The sequence below is a fragment of the Thamnophis sirtalis genome, unplaced genomic scaffold (genome assembly GCF_051295495.1).
Source record: "Thamnophis sirtalis isolate CommonGarterSnake01/CBP01778 unplaced genomic scaffold, rThaSir2_p1.2 scaffold_6, whole genome shotgun sequence".
Lineage (NCBI taxonomy): Eukaryota > Metazoa > Chordata > Lepidosauria > Squamata > Natricidae > Thamnophis > Thamnophis sirtalis.
The window spans coordinates 47,258,894-47,277,273 of record NW_028261386.1 but is presented as its reverse complement, the minus strand read 5'-3'; the positions used below and the strand labels follow the sequence as shown (position 1 = coordinate 47,277,273).

General features: G+C 37.0%; 1 protein-coding gene across 8 annotated transcripts in view; it reads left to right on the top strand.

Annotated features, from left to right (window-relative positions):
• Positions 1-17,658, top strand: part of ESRRG (estrogen related receptor gamma) — a 460,761-nt gene extending 443,103 nt beyond the window's left edge. For all 8 annotated transcript variants that reach the window (XM_087717794.1, XM_087717797.1, XM_087717795.1 and 5 more), the window contains 2 exons: positions 5,514-5,783; positions 13,858-17,658. In XM_087717794.1, coding sequence (XP_087573920.1) covers positions 5,514-5,783; positions 13,858-14,102 — 515 coding nt within the window. In that variant the 3' untranslated portion in view covers positions 14,103-17,658. The remainder of the gene's footprint in view (positions 1-5,513; positions 5,784-13,857) is intronic.
• Positions 17,659-18,380: the final 722 nt, after the last annotated feature.

The following is an 18,380-nucleotide window of genomic DNA, read 5'->3' as shown; positions in this document are numbered from 1 at the left end:
ATTTCACAATTATTTCAATGACTGAGTTGGAACAAGTGATAAAATAAATGTTTTCAATTCTAACAGCTTCTTTTGGAACAATCATTGGTGACCCCATTTCAAAGAACTATTTATAAATAACTGAATCTCATATTTCTCTTCTATATCATTTTATCTAAAATATCATTTCTTTTTATAAATGTTATAGTTTGATAGAAACAGGTCAGGAAAGCTCCAAAATGAAACGGAACCTCTAGGCTATATACCCAATGAAGTGAACTACAGCTCACAGAAGCTATGCCATTTAATACAATTTGTTTGTTATAAAGGTGCTTACCAGGTTCCTGATTTTCTACTGCTTAGATACTCTTTGCATTGTTTCCAGGTCAATAGCATATCAAAACAAAACTTCTGGACAGAAATCTAGGATTCTACTTTTTTTAAACAGACTTAGGCAGATTAAATAATATACAACACTGTCTAGATTGCATGATTCTGTTAGCTTTTTCTATTGAAAATTATCTAAGAATGTTTTTAGTCCATTTTTTTTATTTAAAGAATTGAAGTAACTTGTTCTATTGTTATTTAAATGATTTCTTTTTTTTAAATCCTTTCATTTCCAGTGGGGGGGAAAAAGACAAAATATAACTGGTCAAAGTTATCATTTAAAATACCTAAACGACGTCTAACATTATAATTGACATAGACCTATTCTGTTAGTAGAGAAACATGTGGTGCACACAATACAAATTTGTGCTCGCACAGAGCATTTTCTCTCACGTAAAAAAGCAGGAATCCTGTGCACGCTTTGAGGATTTGGACTGTGACCAATAGGTATTAGATGCTTGTAGTGTATTTTATTTCCAGAATGGAACAAAAGAATTCAAATAAATGGAAAGGATCAGAGACAAAGGCAGAGAATACAGCAACTGGCATTCCTTTCCAATTGTTGATACTATAATATTTTGCCAGTGCTCTTGTAACAGTATAATTGTTTTTTTAAAAAAAAACAACGGCATGCTAAGGGTACTGTAGATAAACCACAAATGTGCCTCCAGTGTCTATAAAATCCTAAACAGACTGTGGAAGAGTGTCTTTGGGAATGATAATGATTTAGGCTTGTTATCTTAGGGACGTCTGCTATGCAAGAAGCAAATGAAAAGCAAGTGGACAAAACAGTCTGTTTTGAAAGAATGTGTACTATATAGGCACACAAATGCACTGCAAATGAAGAATTAATTTCACTAGACAGAATATTGTGGAGGGTTTATGTGGGAGAATCACCAAGGGCTTTGTTGCCAACTATATTTTATTTTCTTATAGTGCTTTATGAATATAGGGGAATGAAGACAGGAGGAAAGAATCAGGCAAGTTGCTAACTTGCCTCCCTCCCGTCCATGAATACTTTGTGATAACGGAGAGTCATTAGGTTCTAATTACCAACAAAGTGGAAGGTTCTTTTTTGTTGAAAACTTTCTCTTTATAGCAACAGTGCAACCTACTGAGGAAGAGAGGTAGATGGGGGAGGTGAGAGATAGCCCACAAATCATTGCCCTTGTTTTATGGCTATTTACAAGAAACCGCATAGAATGGTAGTGGTTTGCATTCAGCATCGTTAAAGTGGAAGAAAATGCCTTGTAGGGGTTAACTTCTTATGCCTGCACTGCAGCCTATTTCTGTCAACACTGGACTTGGGAAACAAACATTTATGCTTTGTGAAATGGAAGTGTATTTTTGAAGACTAGCCGTCAGATATTTTTTGCCCTTCACACTTTCAAATGCTTAGCCTTTTTTCTAAGTTGACTGCAAAGAGCATCAGTTTGCCAGACTAAAAGAGGGATGGTGGGGGATTTGGTGTGGGGGGGAGGAAGGGGCAGAAAGTAAGCGAGAAAAAGAATGGGTAAAGGGCTGGGTTGTCTTGACAAGTGCCCATGGCATCACCATCAAATCTATGAGTTTCAAGTAGAAGATGGCAGGAGGGGTTGGCACAGCACATGCTTCCTTCCAGCCTATGACCTCTGGCTACCTGATTCTTGAGAAGCTTTTCAATCCTTCCAAATGATGTTATTCCAAACTGTCATCTGGTTTACTCGGAGCACACTGTCTCGCAAATAAACATGCTATTTAACTGCAGGTCAAGGTACAGAGCCATTCTGCTAGCAAAATGCCTGAGATACATTAAATGGCACTGACATGAAGAGAGAGATGAAGAGGGATCAAAGTTGTCAGCAGCATGCATGGAATTGGTCTGCACTAGGGGGGGAAATGCACCATCGTGTAATGAAATGTATTTTTTTAAAGCCATAATATAGTTGAACATTTTAAATTATGACTTGTCAAATGCTAGGGAGTAAGGGAGCGGGTGTGACAAAATTCAAAGTTTAGGGCAACGCTAGCCAAGCACTGTCTTCTAGATATGGGAAGAGCTCAGAGCTGTGTAGCTGGAAATAGTTAAATGGTTAATGGGAAATGACTTCATATAGAGTTTGGAGATTTTATATACGGTTTTAAAAGATCACTTTTTATGAAAATATGGATGTCTATTTTTTCCCTTATTGTACAGTGGTTTATTACATTGGCTGGTATTTTTTCCACAGACTATTTAAATGAACATTCACGTTGGTTTATTCTGCAGGCCCTTTTACTTTTGAGTAACGGTATTTTATTTACCAAGTTGTTGTGGTTCTTGTTTGTTTTTCTAAACAACCCAAAAACATTTTAAGTTTCATTTTATTAATTAAAACTCAGATATAAAGTCAAGCTTTAACAGCTCTGGTATTTTTAAAAATCTCCTGTCTATCACCACCACCATCAAGAATAAAGGTTTACATTGGATGCCTACTAATAAAATAAGATTTTACTAAACATAAAAAGAACATGGCATAAAAATTTCCACAATTCTGTCTCCTGCATTTTATTTCCTTTTATGAAAAAGGAAGAAACTGCACATGTGTGCACACCTGTGTATTTTCCAGTGACATAAACAAAATGTTTCATTCACAATTAGGGGCAACATATTTGCTGCAGGAGGAAAAAGCAGTCCTGGGGAATTGTGTAAAAATATGAAAAACTGAAGAAATGAGAAGCCATTTGCACATTTTTTTAAGTTCTGACCAAATATCCCTTTATTTAAAAAAAAATAGAGTTCGCATTGGAGGGTTCTTTTTAATGTTTTAATGCCTGTTAGCTTCTTTAATTGCTAGCAAAGCCCACTGTAATTTAAATTAAAAAAAGAAAAAGTAAAATGCACAAATTAGCATATAAATAAAAAGCAGGGAAGTGGAGAAGCTTTGGGAGGAATAGAAAGGAAAATGATTGAAATTGAAACCTCTTTAGAGATTTTATTGCTTTTTTATTTATTTATTTGCTTAATTAAATGCCCCTGAAGTGTGTGAAACATGGTTATAGTTAAAAAGCACTGTTACTTTGTAAATCGTAGGGACAAAGGGCTCTCCTGACTTTAAAGTTTCCATGCACGTAAATGTCAATAGAGTGCCTTCTCCATCATCAGCACTAAATTCACATTGATGCCTCTTTTCTTCTCTGTATTGATCCTTCCATGAGAACGTAGATTTGTATCTGTTAATTAATGCGTCCTGAAACAGCGTTTGTATTAATCAGGCAGATAAGAAAAATTGGATGCCTGCACCCTCATGACAACCGTAAAAGTGCTGGCCCTGATAAAAATCATGGACGGACCTCAATAAAAAAGTTCCTCCTTCCACTCAATAAACTAATCATCCCTGCTTTTAATTATTCGGCAGAAAGATGTGTGGAGATTGGAGAATGTGTAAATCTATTTACTAACAGCAGTGTCTGGGAGGGAGAATGGGCCTGTCACACAGGACACTGCTGCAGGCAACGTTCTCTGTCCATCTGCTTCTTGAGAGAGAGAGAGGGAGAGAGAGAGGCTGGAGCTAATTGCAAATAGGCCTTCCATTTTAAGACCCTTTCAAATTATTATTTCTGTTTCATTTCCTTCCATTTCCCATAAGAAGCGTGGGGCTAGCCCCTTGTCATTTTCCAAAGAGATTGGCTTTGATGTGGTTGATCTTCTTTTGGGGACATGACACACGTCCTCTTATAAATAAAGAACAGAATACAGTATGGAAAATGTAAATAGGAATTAAGAAATAATGAAAAGGAATGGAGGCGGTGTCTCGATAAAGTCCATCCCTTTTAAAGCATGTCTCCTAGCCTGGAGAGAGACTCTTGATTTCTTTTAATCAGAATGCATTGGGTTCCAACTTGTGCAGCAGGCTGAATCTAAATTGATGTTTAATTCTTGTGGCTCACGTTTTCACCACGGTGTTTTGGCAAAATTCTGTGTGTTTTAAGATAAATGAGCAGCAACAACCAAGGCCTATTCTTTCTCTAGGATCCCCGTCAATGCACTTGTGAGCAGCTCCATAAGTCGCACACAGAGAGCTTTAGACATGTCTTAAGTCCCGCCCCACCCCCTTAAGAAAAGCTTGACTAATCCCTTTTGATGATTTTATTAACTCCTGGGTGGTTGCAGGTGCCAACTGGCAAAGTACAATATTTCATGGATAGGCCAGGAAATCTCTCCTTCACTGGGACCTCCTGTGATAGGAGCTTTGTCAAGCAGAGATAATAAATTAACAGCTACTGTAAATAGGTGCCTGAAAAGGTATGGCTATAAAGAGGTTTGCCCTTAGTGATCCTATTAAAAAGGAAAGGAGAGATAGTGAAACAAAAGCAAAACCTAAATTCATTAAGAAGCGTTATTATTATTTTTTTTCTCTTTCTCTTTCTCTCTCAAAGTGATGGTGTGATTACTATTCACTTGGCACTTTAATGTGCCATTCTGTTATTTGAGCAGTGTGGTGGAGGCAGAAGCTATTATAGAAGTAATTAGCGTCTTTTCTGGAAAGGGTAGGTCTTACTGAGGTTGAAGTTCAAAAAGCACTTTGCTTGGTTGTTGTGATCATCACTTAATTCTATTAAGGTATCAAATTACCTCTCCTTTAAAATGATTTTTCCCCATTTTTGTTTAAAAATGCACTCTGCCTTCAAAGGAGACCTTGAAAGTTTTAAAATATGGTATGAAGGCTATGCAGAAGTAACTGAATTCAGTGATGCTTACTCTGTGGTAAGTAACAGTGTAAATAAGATTTCAGGCACTGTCATTCCTTTTATTCTTTCTCTTTCAGCCATGACAATTATTGTTTCTAGATTTGATATAGGCCATATTAGATGCTACTGAATCTGGGTAACAAGTCTCGACCGTTTATTTGAAGAAATGCATTCTTAAATACTGAATAAAATGCAATAGGCTTCTCTGCCTAAAATTACAATAAGCCAGAGATATACAGAATTGTTTTTATCTGAAGTGCTTTTGTTTTAACTATTTTAGGTCTGCTGACATGAGACATCTGAGAGGGTAGAATCTGTAAATACACATTGCTGACTTACATAATAAAAACAAGCACAAGGGTAAAGTTATAATGCAGAATTATGAGGGCCCAGTACAATTTTAATTATGTTTCTGTGTACTTTCCTCCCCGGTTTAGGATTTTCCACTTTATCGCTTGCTGACCAGATGAGCCTTCTGCAGAGTGCTTGGATGGAGATTTTAATTCTGGGCGTAGTGTACCGATCACTTTCCTTTGAGGATGAGCTTGTCTATGCTGAAGACTATATTATGGATGAAGACCAGTCTAAATTAGCAGGCCTTCTTGACCTCAACAATGCCATCCTGCAACTGGTAAAAAAATACAAGAGCATGAAGCTGGAGAAAGAAGAGTTTGTCACCCTCAAAGCTATCGCGCTTGCTAATTCAGGTTGGCAGATTGGCATGATGGCTCATGTCATTTTCCCCCTTCCTCTAATACCTTCTGCATGACAGTTTCTAAATATGACTGTCTAAGAATAAGAAATTCTTAATCATACTACTGCAGAATAGTGCTGAATGACTAGAAACAAGGTAGTTCAAATTAAGGGAAGATCTATGATTATAAATATTTGTTTATGCTGAGTTTCCAATTTGGTTAAAAGATGCTGTAAAATTCAGGCAGTATTAACAGCAAAGATGCTTTTCAATAAACATAAATGTCATTCTGCTTAAATCCATTTCATAATCCAGATAAGTCTAATCAGTCTGCTAAAACCCACTAGAATGGAAGGGCCCATGACTAAATGCAATATATGATCTACTTCAATCTAGCTACTAAACACTGTGAACTCAATACCGAAGGTGAACTCTGGTTTTATTAGAGAAGGGAGCAAGTCATGTTTTAACCTTGTTGAAACGGTACAAATTTGACTGTTTTATGCTAGATGGTTAAATGCCTAATGTAATTTGTGCAGACGGAAGCTTAGAATTCAAGAAAGGGTTCTTCTCTGTATTGCAACTTAAAAGTGCTGAAGCAGTGAGCCAGTGTTTGATAAGTGAAAAATCGTTTGTTCTTTGTTGTTTTTTCCTTTGTGCCTCTCTAACACTTTATTGTGGTCTTAAGTCCCTCTTAGCATTTGCATAAAGTTCATGATAGATCCCTCTTTAATGACGTGCCGATCATTAGATACCTGTGTGTCGATAACATGCTCTGATGCTATGTACCATTGACAGTCACACCGTGCCCCTCCATCTGCTTTTGTTTTGACCCTATCTTTGAACTTTATCTTGGTTGCTGGCCAGTAGTTTTCCCTTTAATTACAAGAAGGAAACTGTCAATAAAATCTGTTAAATGGGATGCAATGAGTGGCTTGAATGGGCGGATGGCTATTTGTTCAAATTCTGCAGCTTTCAAGGTATTGACAGTTTGTTTTCTGGGGCCATATGTGACGATCAATCTCAGGCTGGGCTCAGCCGCGCTGAAAAATGAAAAACCAGATTGCTTTTGCTTACTTGTGGATGACGACTTGTGATTTGGTGCGGTCCTAGTGAGATGAGGCCTTCTGCCCAAATTGTCCCCACGAGAGCCAGGATGCGTGACTGTTTTTAGAAATAATTTTTTAATTGATTTTGTAATTAACAGTTCATCTACAATATTGACACATGAATCTTCAGATTGATAGGAGGAAAATTGTTTTCAACAATGAAGTTGTACTTTCCGATTTGTCTTCATAATGGGATCTAGCATTTTGCATTTTAATTAGAGTTTTAATTGAAAAACAAATAAAAATGAAGAATAAAAAATATCCATAAGAAATATAAATGCCTTAATCAATTGACATAAGTGTAAGCAGCTGTTGTCATAATACACATTCTAGTGGTCATCTCAGATTCTCATAAGCTTTCCCCAAATTAAAGTTATAAAACATTATGAGATGTTTATATAATTGTCATAATTCATTATGTTTACTGATAAAATAAATCAGAAACCATGCACAGTTTGTATAAAAAGACACATTTTAAAAGCATTTTGAATGACAGCAAACCTTCGCATATTTGGAAATGACTGAGACAGTATTTTACTTTGACCTGCAGAGATTTAAAATGACATTCACTGAAATCATCAGCTTAGCATAAACATCTGGCTTGATTCAATAATAATTAATGCTCTTTTGTGCTCTAAATCAGTGAACTGTTTTAACAGTAACCTTCCTGCCTCCCCTTCCTCTCTATTGTACCCATGCGTAAACAGATAAAACAAGTTAAAACAACAAAACAAAACTGGTGACAAAACATCACCAGTATTATAGTCCCAATTCATAGGGACTTGAAATAAAAAGACTTAAAAGAGAACCAAGAGATGTCTGAAAAGCCAAAATGTAGCTGTGATTTGGAATATAAAGAGATCCAGATGTTATTCTAATGGTTTCATTTATCCTGAACCCAATTTTTCATTTCTTGACTTGAGCGTAAACCTAGGGTCTAGTTGCAGGGAACAGAATATTGAAAGTCCTGGATTGGAGGCAAAAAACAAAATCTTGCTGCTTTTTTATGTGTCCTCCAAAAATAGAACTCCTCTTATATTTCTGAGACTTAGGAATAAACATTTTACCTCATAGCATCCAATTAATCTTATTTTGATAAAAGGAAAGATATTAGCAAAAACCATCACCTGATACTCTTAATATATCATTGGTAATAATCATAATTGATGGTTTTGTATAACCGAAAACAACTTGGTGTGTTCTTTGGTTCATATGTTGGGTTTCTAATTAGGTACTTAAAATGCTAAGTGGAAAAAGAAGTTCCAATGCATCAGTGAGTGCTCTGGTTGCTCACAGCAAGAGAGGGGGGGAGAGAAAACTCACCTCTGAATATTTTCTAAAGCATGTATGTAGCAATTACTTCAGGCAGGTGAACTCTGCTGTGTAATAAAAGGTGTTCTCTCTGTCGCAGTGCTTTTACTAAGTGTTCCCATGTATTGATTGGGAAATGCCAAATGGAAGACTGTAGGTTCACAGGTTTGTTTGCTTTTAATTATTTCATCAAGAAACAGACATTTGTACTTTTAGGCTAGAGGCTTTTTAAAAGACTTTGTGTCCCAATCAGCTGAACTGCCACGGAATTTCTAACTCTTTCTACTCACCTAATCTGTAGTATCTTTCCCTACTGACTGAACCCTTTAAAATGCTGTTCCTTACTGGAACACTAAAAAGGAGAAGCTTTGGATTTTTATGAAAGCAATATCTTGGAATGCTATAGATTTACCTGGAGCAAGGAGGTGGAAAAATAATGTAAAGACTCAATATTTGGAGAAGAGGGGATATGGAGATAGAAGTGAGCAGTTATAATACAGGCAAACATTGAAGGGGCTAACTAGTGGCACTGGACTAAAAAAATCTAAGCCAGCGATGCCCAATCTTTCCGATTTGGCAGACCTGCGGGAGTGGGGGAAGGGACAGTTTTATGCCAGTGGCAAGCACGTGCATGCCTGCCACTCGCACAAATGGAGATTCACGCGCATGTTTCCTCAGCCTGTTTCCAAACTGGCAGCAGCATGGTATGGGGCAATGGACTGGGAATTGGGGACCCCTGATCTAAGCAAGCTACCTCTCTCTTAATTTAGGTTGCTTAGATTCAAGCTCTGGGAAAGTGCTTTTTTCCCCCTCCTTGTATTACTACAAGCATATACACACTGGAGACTTTTTAACAATCATTTGCATTAGTTTTACCCATCTATAACAAGTAGCAGATTTTGTTTATGACTCTTATGTGAGTAAACTATTCAATGACCACTTTAGAGTATTCCTTATATGCAGCAGACACTTTTTTCTTCAGCCACTTTGTTGAAACTCTACTTCCTTCAGCCGTCTGAGGCAAAGTTCAAAGGATAGTTTTGATGGACCATTGTGAGGTCTATTAACAATAGTGACCAATATAATAGATTGTATACTGCTCTTGTAAATCCATCATTGCTTGTCTTTGGTTGGGGACAGACCAATGCTGAACTGCAGCTATAACAACCCTAACATTTCCTAATCACCAAGCTCATGTCTAAACTTCATGTCTAAACTCTTGGATCTTTGATTTAGGATGATTATTCACAGTCTGATACTGTTTCATAATTTATTTGCCCTGTTTTTATTTATAGTATTTTCACTGTCTCCAGTTCTTGCCTGTGCTTTTTAGTTTTTACACTGAACTACTACTGTGACTGTGATGTGACCATGATCTTTTGCTTGTCCTTGCTTCTGTGTTTGCTTGTATGGTGTCATTAGAATAGAACAGGATAGATCATTCCAACCAGAATAGGCAGCCAAGGAAAGGCAGCCTGTCAAATACACTGAACTTTCTGTGATCCTTGAGATGCAGCCTGTTCACACATCTGTACATATACACTATTTTCTAATGCAAATAATTGTTTGGGTAATCAGTTGTGATTTAATCTCAAATGCCTCTGAAAGCAACTCTTAATCCCAATTTAATCTGAGATTAAGGAAGCTTGGATCTGGCTCTATTGAACAATTTATATCTGAATTTTAGTCTCTTTATTTGAAAAGATTTTAGGCAGTAGGAATACCAATTACATAGAATCTTGAATTGGGCACCAAATTTTAGTCAGATTACTTATTATAGATTTCAGATAGAAGCAGCATTGGTCTCCAAATTGGATAACTTTTTTGGGGTGGGGGGGACCTGGTTGTGGGAAATTCATCACTCCAAGTCCTATTAGCTCTCAGTAATATCAACCATGGCATCCCTCAGGACTACCTCTGGGATGGGAGGTTCCTTTATTTTTTGAGCAGGTGATTTTACTTGGTAATCAGAAGAAAACATTCAGGTCATTGGCAACTCCATCTATAGCAATAGCAATAGCACTCAGACTTATATACCACTTTATATTGCTTTATGATCCTCTCAAGCAGATTACAGAGTCAGCATGTTGCCCCCAACAATCTGGGTCCTCATTTTACTCACCTTGGAAGGATGGAAATCTGAGTCAACCTTGAAGTCTGAGTCAATCCAATCTATGTGGTGTCACAAAATACAATCTATCCCCGCCCACACTTCCATATCCTTTAGCATCTAAACCATTGGGAGAGATCATGAAGCCACTCAGAGAGAACATCCAACAGTTCATGAAAAGTTACCATGTCCATTTGTACCGAGGTGGCGCAATGGTTAGAGTGCAGTACTGCAGGCCACTTCAGCTGACTGTTAGCTGCAGTTCAGCAGTTCAAATCTCACTGGCTCAAGGTTGACTCAGCCTTCCATCCTTCCGAGGTGGGTGAAGTGAGGACCCAGACTGTGGGGGCGATATGCTGACTCTGCAAACCGCTTAGAGGAGGCTGAAAGCCCTATGAAGCGGTATATAAGTCTAACTGCTATTGCTATTACTTGTAAATGTACTGAAGATGCTGCAGTTACTCTTAACTGGTGTTTGAGATTGGTTGCCAAATACATAGGGTTTTTTGGGGAGGCAAAGGTGGGTTGCTCCAGTTCAGTCTGGATTGGGTGAACTGGTAGTAGCGGTGGCAGGAGGCTCCACCCACCTAGATGCTTCTGCGTATGCGCAGAAGTGTCCAGCTTGAGCATGCACATGAGCGAACTGGTAGGGAAAAAAATTAGAAACCCACCACTGGGTGGGGGTTGAAAACATGTGATTGTTAACACCTACAGTATATTATCTCTAATGAGGTTAAACTTTCCACCTGGGTACTTGAGAGACCGCCTGCTGCCAATTACCTCCAACAGACTGATTAGATCCCACAGATTAGGCCTCCTCCGAATTCCATCCACTGGCCAATGCCGACTGGCGACCACCTGGAGGAGGGCCTTCTCTGTGGGTGCTCCGGCCCTCTGGAACAAGCTCCCCGTGGAGGTTCGGACCCTCACCACCCTCCAGGCTTTCCACAAAGCCCTTAAAACCTGGCTGTTCTGACAGGCCTGGGGCTGATGAGTTCCTGTCCCCGCTCAAATGGTGTGGCTGTTGAGTGTTTTTAAATTGTGGTATTGTTTTGTCCATATCTTTTTTTTCATTTGTATTCCTCCCCCCCCCCCCGACTTGGGTTGTGAGCCACCCTGAGTCCCTTCTGGGAATAGGGCGGCATAGAAATATAATAAATTCAATTCAATTCAATTCAAATTCAAGGAACAGGCCCATAGCCTGGGATTTTACCAGGATACATGGTTTCTCCTGGTATTATAACAGCCTTTGCCCTATAATACAATTTGTGGCCATTTTTGATGCAAAAGGCCATGGCAGTAATTTAGGTCCTTATTAGCTCTAAATTGGGTTATTTCAATGTATTCTACTTACTGCTGCATTTAAAGATGACTCAATAACTTAAGTTATTGCAGAATGTGTCAGCTTGCTTGTTTTCTGATACAGGACAGCCATTTTAGAAGGATTTACAACAGTACTTCAGTCTTTCCACTACTTACTGGGCCCAATTCAAAGTGGTGGTAATAAAGTGGACTGGTAAAGCTGTAAATGCCCTGGACATGTTGCTGATTGTCTTCTCCATAGAATCTTCATTTCTATACATTCAGTTTAGGACAGTGTTTCTCAACCTTGGCAACTTGAAGATGTCCGGACTCCAACTTTCATTCTGGAGTTGAAGTCCGGGCATCTTCAAGTTGCCAAGGTTGAGAAACACTGGTTTAGGAATATATTCTCTGGATTCTCATCCCATGGAATGGCTTAAGGCTTAAATATTTGGGACACCTCTAGTAGTGAATATGGCAGATCTGTGTGAAATGTGACAAGGTGTTTCATAAAACCCTTACATTTCTAAGGCACTCTAAAGGCTGAAGTGGGCTGGAAGATGATGCCAAATAGATCCTACAAATGGACAGACTACTTTAACCACCACACCACAGTGGCTATTTTTGAAGTATTCTTATCATAACACACAGCCAGTAAAATAAACTACTTGGAAAAAATGCCTTATCGCATTTGATGTCTCTTGTAAAATCAGATGATCCCAGCAATATATTTTTCAGAGTAGCCAGTTGTTGTTTCTCGGTCATATCCAAAAACTGATATTCAGTAACAACTTGATATACTGTAAAGATTCAGTATGGTTATCATGACTTAGTCACTGAATCATTTTTAATCCCATTATCACATCTGGCAGCAAATTCCACGAATTAATTACTTATTGCATGAAGTTCTTAGAGATTCATAGAATTAGAAATGGGATGTTATTCAGACTATCAAATTCATCTTCAAATTCAATAAACTTTCATCCTATCTTTTACACCTCCAGGTCAAACATATTTATTAATTATCCACATTAGGTTAAAATTGATATGTGACAATCTGAAATCCTACTGTGTCAGTTTTTCCTACACACTTAGTCTTTTTATTTAATCTCAATGGCCGTCATTTTACCTTTAGGTTGAAAGTTAATTGCCATTTCACCAAGTTTAGATATTACTTTGTGTAAGCTTTTCTGATTTCTAATCTATCCTGAGCATTTTGGTGCCATCAGCAAACTTAGCTACTTCACCATTGACCTCCTAACTCAAGATCATTTATGAAGAAGTTAAATAGCATTCTCTCTGTTGAAAGAAATAGTGATTTATTCCCTGCTTCCCGGGAGTTTCTAATATATAACAAGGTTTATTCTAATTGTAGTCTTTTACTTTACTGTTCTGGATGAGAACTTTTAACATTAAATTGTTAAATATCTTTTTAAATTTTAAAAGTAATGGTTACAGATTAATTATTAAATGTACAGAATCCCCATAAGACACTATTATGTGTAACAATTTAATTTTAATTCCTTAATTCTGTTAGAAACCTCTAATGGAGTAATTTTGATCATATAATTTTTAATAGAACCTCCAATATGTCCACAAGGGATTTGGGCTTCAAATCAAAGTACCATAGATATTTTTAAGATCACTTTGTTTTCAGCTTCCTATTCCCTAAGTATTAGATGATTGAACATAGAATAATAGAGTTGGAAAGGACCTCAGAGGTCTTCTAGTCCAACCCCCTGCTCAAGCAGGAGATCTTATATCATTTCAGACAAATGGTTGTCTGGTCTCTTTTTGAAAGCCTTCAGTGATTCTGAAGGCAAGCTTTCATATAATATTTCCCGACAATAGACTCTCTAGGCATGATGGATTGCAACTCCTAGAATTCCCAGCCAACATTGGTACTGCAGTTACAATTTCTTGGAAATATATTTGTGGAAAACCATTCTACTGTCCTGAATGTAGAATGTAGAATGTTAGTAGAATGTTAAGTTATATAAACAAGATATATTAAAAGGCAGTAATCATATGATTGTAACTACACCAAAGACCTTCTTTTTCAAAAGATGAATATGGTAATATGTAGTTTACTTAATTTTCATGTGTAAAGGAGCTCAGCAAATGGTAGTTAAATCCATGTAAATTACAGCTTTTTGAAAGTGGGGTTATACAATTCAACTAATAGAAAAGAGCTCTGGCACTGTAATCCTCCTTTCTGGCACGATAAACTGCTATAACTCTTGTTTGTTTTATAGATTCTATGCACATAGAAGATGTTGAAGCTGTCCAGAAACTTCAAGACGTCTTACATGAGGCACTGCAAGATTATGAAGCTGGGCAGCACATGGAAGATCCACGCCGGGCTGGCAAGATGCTGATGACTTTGCCATTACTTAGGCAAACCTCCACCAAGGCTGTGCAGCATTTCTACAATATTAAATTGGAAGGCAAAGTCCCCATGCACAAACTATTTTTGGAAATGCTGGAGGCAAAGGTCTGACCTCAACATCCTGGGCCCTTTCAGTTGGGTATGCTGAAACCGTAACAAGAGGGTCAACCGAATAGGAAAACGGTGGCAAAGAACCTATAGCGTTACTTTAAGGCAATGAAACTGACTGCACTGATGATTAAGCAGCAAGAATGAGTAGCAGCATCTCTTTTTAGTCTTGGTCTTATTTGATGAGGTTCTCCTTCTTCATTTCTCTATTTTAATGTTATTAGTTTTCATTGATTTGTAATTTTCCCCTTTTGCTGCTGAAAAATGCATACACACACAAACACACACACACACACACAAACACACACACACAATGCCAGTGGACTTCTTGGGACTCACCATACCCCAATGACAGAGGAATCAAAAGCGAAACATCGTAACTAACAGTACAGTACAACACGGTGAACTGACTGAATGCAGTATTACGTTTCACAAGAGCAGCCGCTAATTAGACAACTTCTACGGCAACATCTTGGCTCTTCCTTATCATTGCATTTCCATCTAGATCAGTTACAGCCATTTGATTCCTTCATTGTTTTTTCAAGTCTTCCAGCTATTTCTTAGGTTAGCTACAATATAACTTTTTCAGGGAATAGTTTGAGCTTTATTCATTCATGCAATACTAAAGAAAAGAAAGATAAATACTGCTTTTTTGTGTGCTGGCGTGAACAGTTATGAACATTTAATTAAGGACAAATGAATCCTGCAGGAAGATTTCTTTTTTTAAAAAAATGTTTTAGTTCTTCTTACTAATGTAAGATTTTTTTTCCTACCAGCTTTACCACGTTTCAGCCATTTCTTAATGTGGGGATTTATCTTATTCAAGCAATAGTTGAAGGGAAGGTGCATATTATCACGGATGCAATTTATGTTGTGTGCTAGTTTGGTCTAGGACATCCCATTTCTTTGCATGAGCTCCAGTTTCTATGTAACCAATGGAAACCAACAAATCAGATTACACCTACATTTCCAAATAGTTTATATATGTCATGTCAAATAGGAATCTAAAAAAGGAATTAGTAAGTGCTTCTGTATGGCCAAGCATAATTATGCTATGAGATTCTATGTTACTCTATAAGGTGGCCTATCATTCACAAAACTGGGACTTCTGCACGAAGTCCACCCTACTCCGTCTAGCAATAAGGAAAATATATATCAGAGTAGTCAGCCTCTGATCAACCTCTAGAACTTAGCACTTGTACACATTATTTATCAATTTATAAAACTTTATATTTTATATAACTGTAGAAATGCCATTTTTAAACAGACAGCCTAACTGGTATACCTACTTTTTCAGCCATTGTTGTCAGGACATGAAAGCTGGTCAATTTCAAGACTGTTAAGAGGTGTAATCTAATATTTAAATTAATTAGAGGCCCCCCACCCACCCACCCAAAGTACAGTCACTAGGAAACCTGGGAACAGGAATCTCCTTCCAATGCTATGCCAATGCACCAGTGTTAGTAGCTGCTCCCTGTGCTATGTGAACAACCCATTCTATGTACACAAATGTAATTAAATTGTATTCCTAACCAACAAAAGAAAAGTAGTTCAGCTTCTCAATGTTTCATGTTTGCTGTGCTTTTTGGAACTTTTTAGGTTGCATTCAAGGACTGTTGTCTTGTTCTTGTGGTGTTTGGATTCTTGTGGCGTGTGCTTATAGACACAGGGTAGAATTAGAGACAATATTGGATGTAAATTTCCTCAGGAGACTACAGTAGTATATTCTATTCCTTCTGGTAATTAAGGTTCTTCATAGTAATAATTAAGAAACTGAAAATCAAAATCCAACAAAGTACTCATTACGGACAAATGTCACATTGAAATATTTTCGAAACAAGGGATAATTTCTGTAACAGTTTAATATAGAATATGTATAGCTTAGAAATAAACTTTGAATAATGCAAAATTATAGGTAAGTCTAATTTTTAAATGCTGTAAATATAGCTTTCATCTCTCCCATGTTATTAACTTGCTCTGTGTCGTTGCTGAGTCTTTTCTTTTTAAATGCAGACACGTTTCCAAAAGTATCGCTACTTGTGTGCTTTAAACAAAATACTGCAGTTAACACTGCAGCAACCTTGTGCTAGAAAAACTGTGTATCTTTCATTAACTGTATGGAAATTTTCTTGTAGATTGTGTTTTTCTCAGTAGAGAAGTGACTGTTATGTGATCCTAGATAAATTGTCATTAGCAGTTCATTCAGTTGGCCAAATATCTTGAAATTCACGGTGTGATAGGAGTTTGGAAATTGGACGTCCCTTTTGAAAAATGGTAAAACCTTACAACTCCTGGGGGTGGGGGTGGGGGCAAGAAACAACGTGATTCTGTAAAATTATTTATATATATATGTAAGAGTTGAGAAGAATAATTATTTTCCAGAAAATTTGTGCAGGGTTTAAGTTGCAAGTGTTACCTACATTATATATGTATATATAAATATCTAATATAAATATTGTTTTCACTGGATCACATTGAGGAACTTGGGCTGCAGGGTTAATATCCTGTCGTCGTATTCAGAAAGAAGGACAAATCTACAAAGACTTAAGAGGAAATGAGATGTGTTAAAGGAACACAGCGTAATTTTTTATTTGATTTTTTTTCCCCAATATTTTTTAGAGCTGCAATGAACAAATATGTCGTGGCTGTACAAATGTTAACTGAAACTTAGATACACTGCACAGGCATTAGAATAACATTCTTCTTAAACCTTGCTGAAATAAATGTCCACAACCACTTATTTAAAGTGGAGAACTGGGGAAGAATTTCAAGAGGTGTATGTTTTAGCGTAACATGTTTCATTTCAGGGCATAATATCCATAGAGCATTTCTCCTGCACAAGCAATTGAAATGAAAAGGTATTGAGTGGCATAAAGCCCCTCTCATCTAGTTTATCCATTCAATTCAATGTGCAGCAGACATTCCAGATGGATTGTAGCCTGGGCTACTGTTTTCTTTTTCTTTCTCTCTTATTTAAAGCAATATGATTGTGTGACTCCTGGAAGTTGCACATTTGTTTCAATCAAATCAGATTGTTGTATTTATTCCACTATTTTGCATTTAAATGCTAACATAAAAAATATGAAAAAAAAATTAAAACTGCTATTTTTCTTATAGAAGAGAAAATGGGTGTTGGTAATTGTATTTTAATTATTTAAACGTCTCTGTTTACCTGCCTAGGAAAACACTTTATGGCAGTCTTATTGTGCAAAGATCTCAAAAAGAAGGGGAAAACCTAATTAAGCTGCTTATTATAATCCAGGAGTTGCATAATAACTAGTAGTAAAAACACAAATGAAAAAAAAATCATGTTTAAAGCTGTAGATGGGCTTCACATCTGTAAAGCAATCAACTGTATATTTTTGTGATGTGTATCATAATGTGTGCTCCAAACAATGTCCATTTGTGTAAATGTATTTATTTTATATTGTATATATTGTTAAATGCAAAAAAAAGGAGATAATGGTTCTGTAACTCCAATCAGTTCAGAAGTGTAACTCAAATTATTATGCCTTTCAGGATGATGGTAGAGCAATATTAAACAAGCTTCCACTTTTAATTGCTTTTAATTTTTTGTGTTGTGGATTTTTTTTTTTGTTCGTTTTCTTTTTTTTAATATGAAATCAGTAAGCCCCACCTTTAGAAAAGTGGTAAACTGTACACCCCTAAATAATGTAGCCCTATGCTGTATCAAGACTTGTCAAAATGAATTTTGATGTGGTATAGTCATTTTGCACAAACTTAAATATTCAAAATGGCACAAAATTAATTCCAACAAGCATTTGGTTACTCTTAAAACGTCTCCACATTAAACCACATTACTGAAAATCAATATATTTCTATCAATATCATAGAAGTTAAGCTTTTCACAATTCTAAGATTCTATTATATCTACAATTTCATCAACAGCTGAATTCATTCCATTCATAAAGATATTGTAAGACTATTTTAGCAATAGCAATAGCAATAGCAGTTAGACTTATATACCACTTTGTAGGATTTTCAGCCCTCTCTAAGCGGTTTACAGAGTGAGCATATTGCCGCCAACAACAATCTGGGTCCTCATTTTACCCACCTCGGGAGGCTGGAAGTCTGAGTCAACCCTGAGCTGGTGAGATTTGAACAGCCGACCTGCAGAACTGCAGTCAGCTAAAGTAGCCTGCAGTGCTGCATTTAACCACTGCGCCACCTCGGCTCTTTTAGAGCTTTTAGAGTTTGAAGATAGCTAATATGGGCAACTATTAATTGTAATCACTAGCACTTCTCCAGAATCAGAAGAAG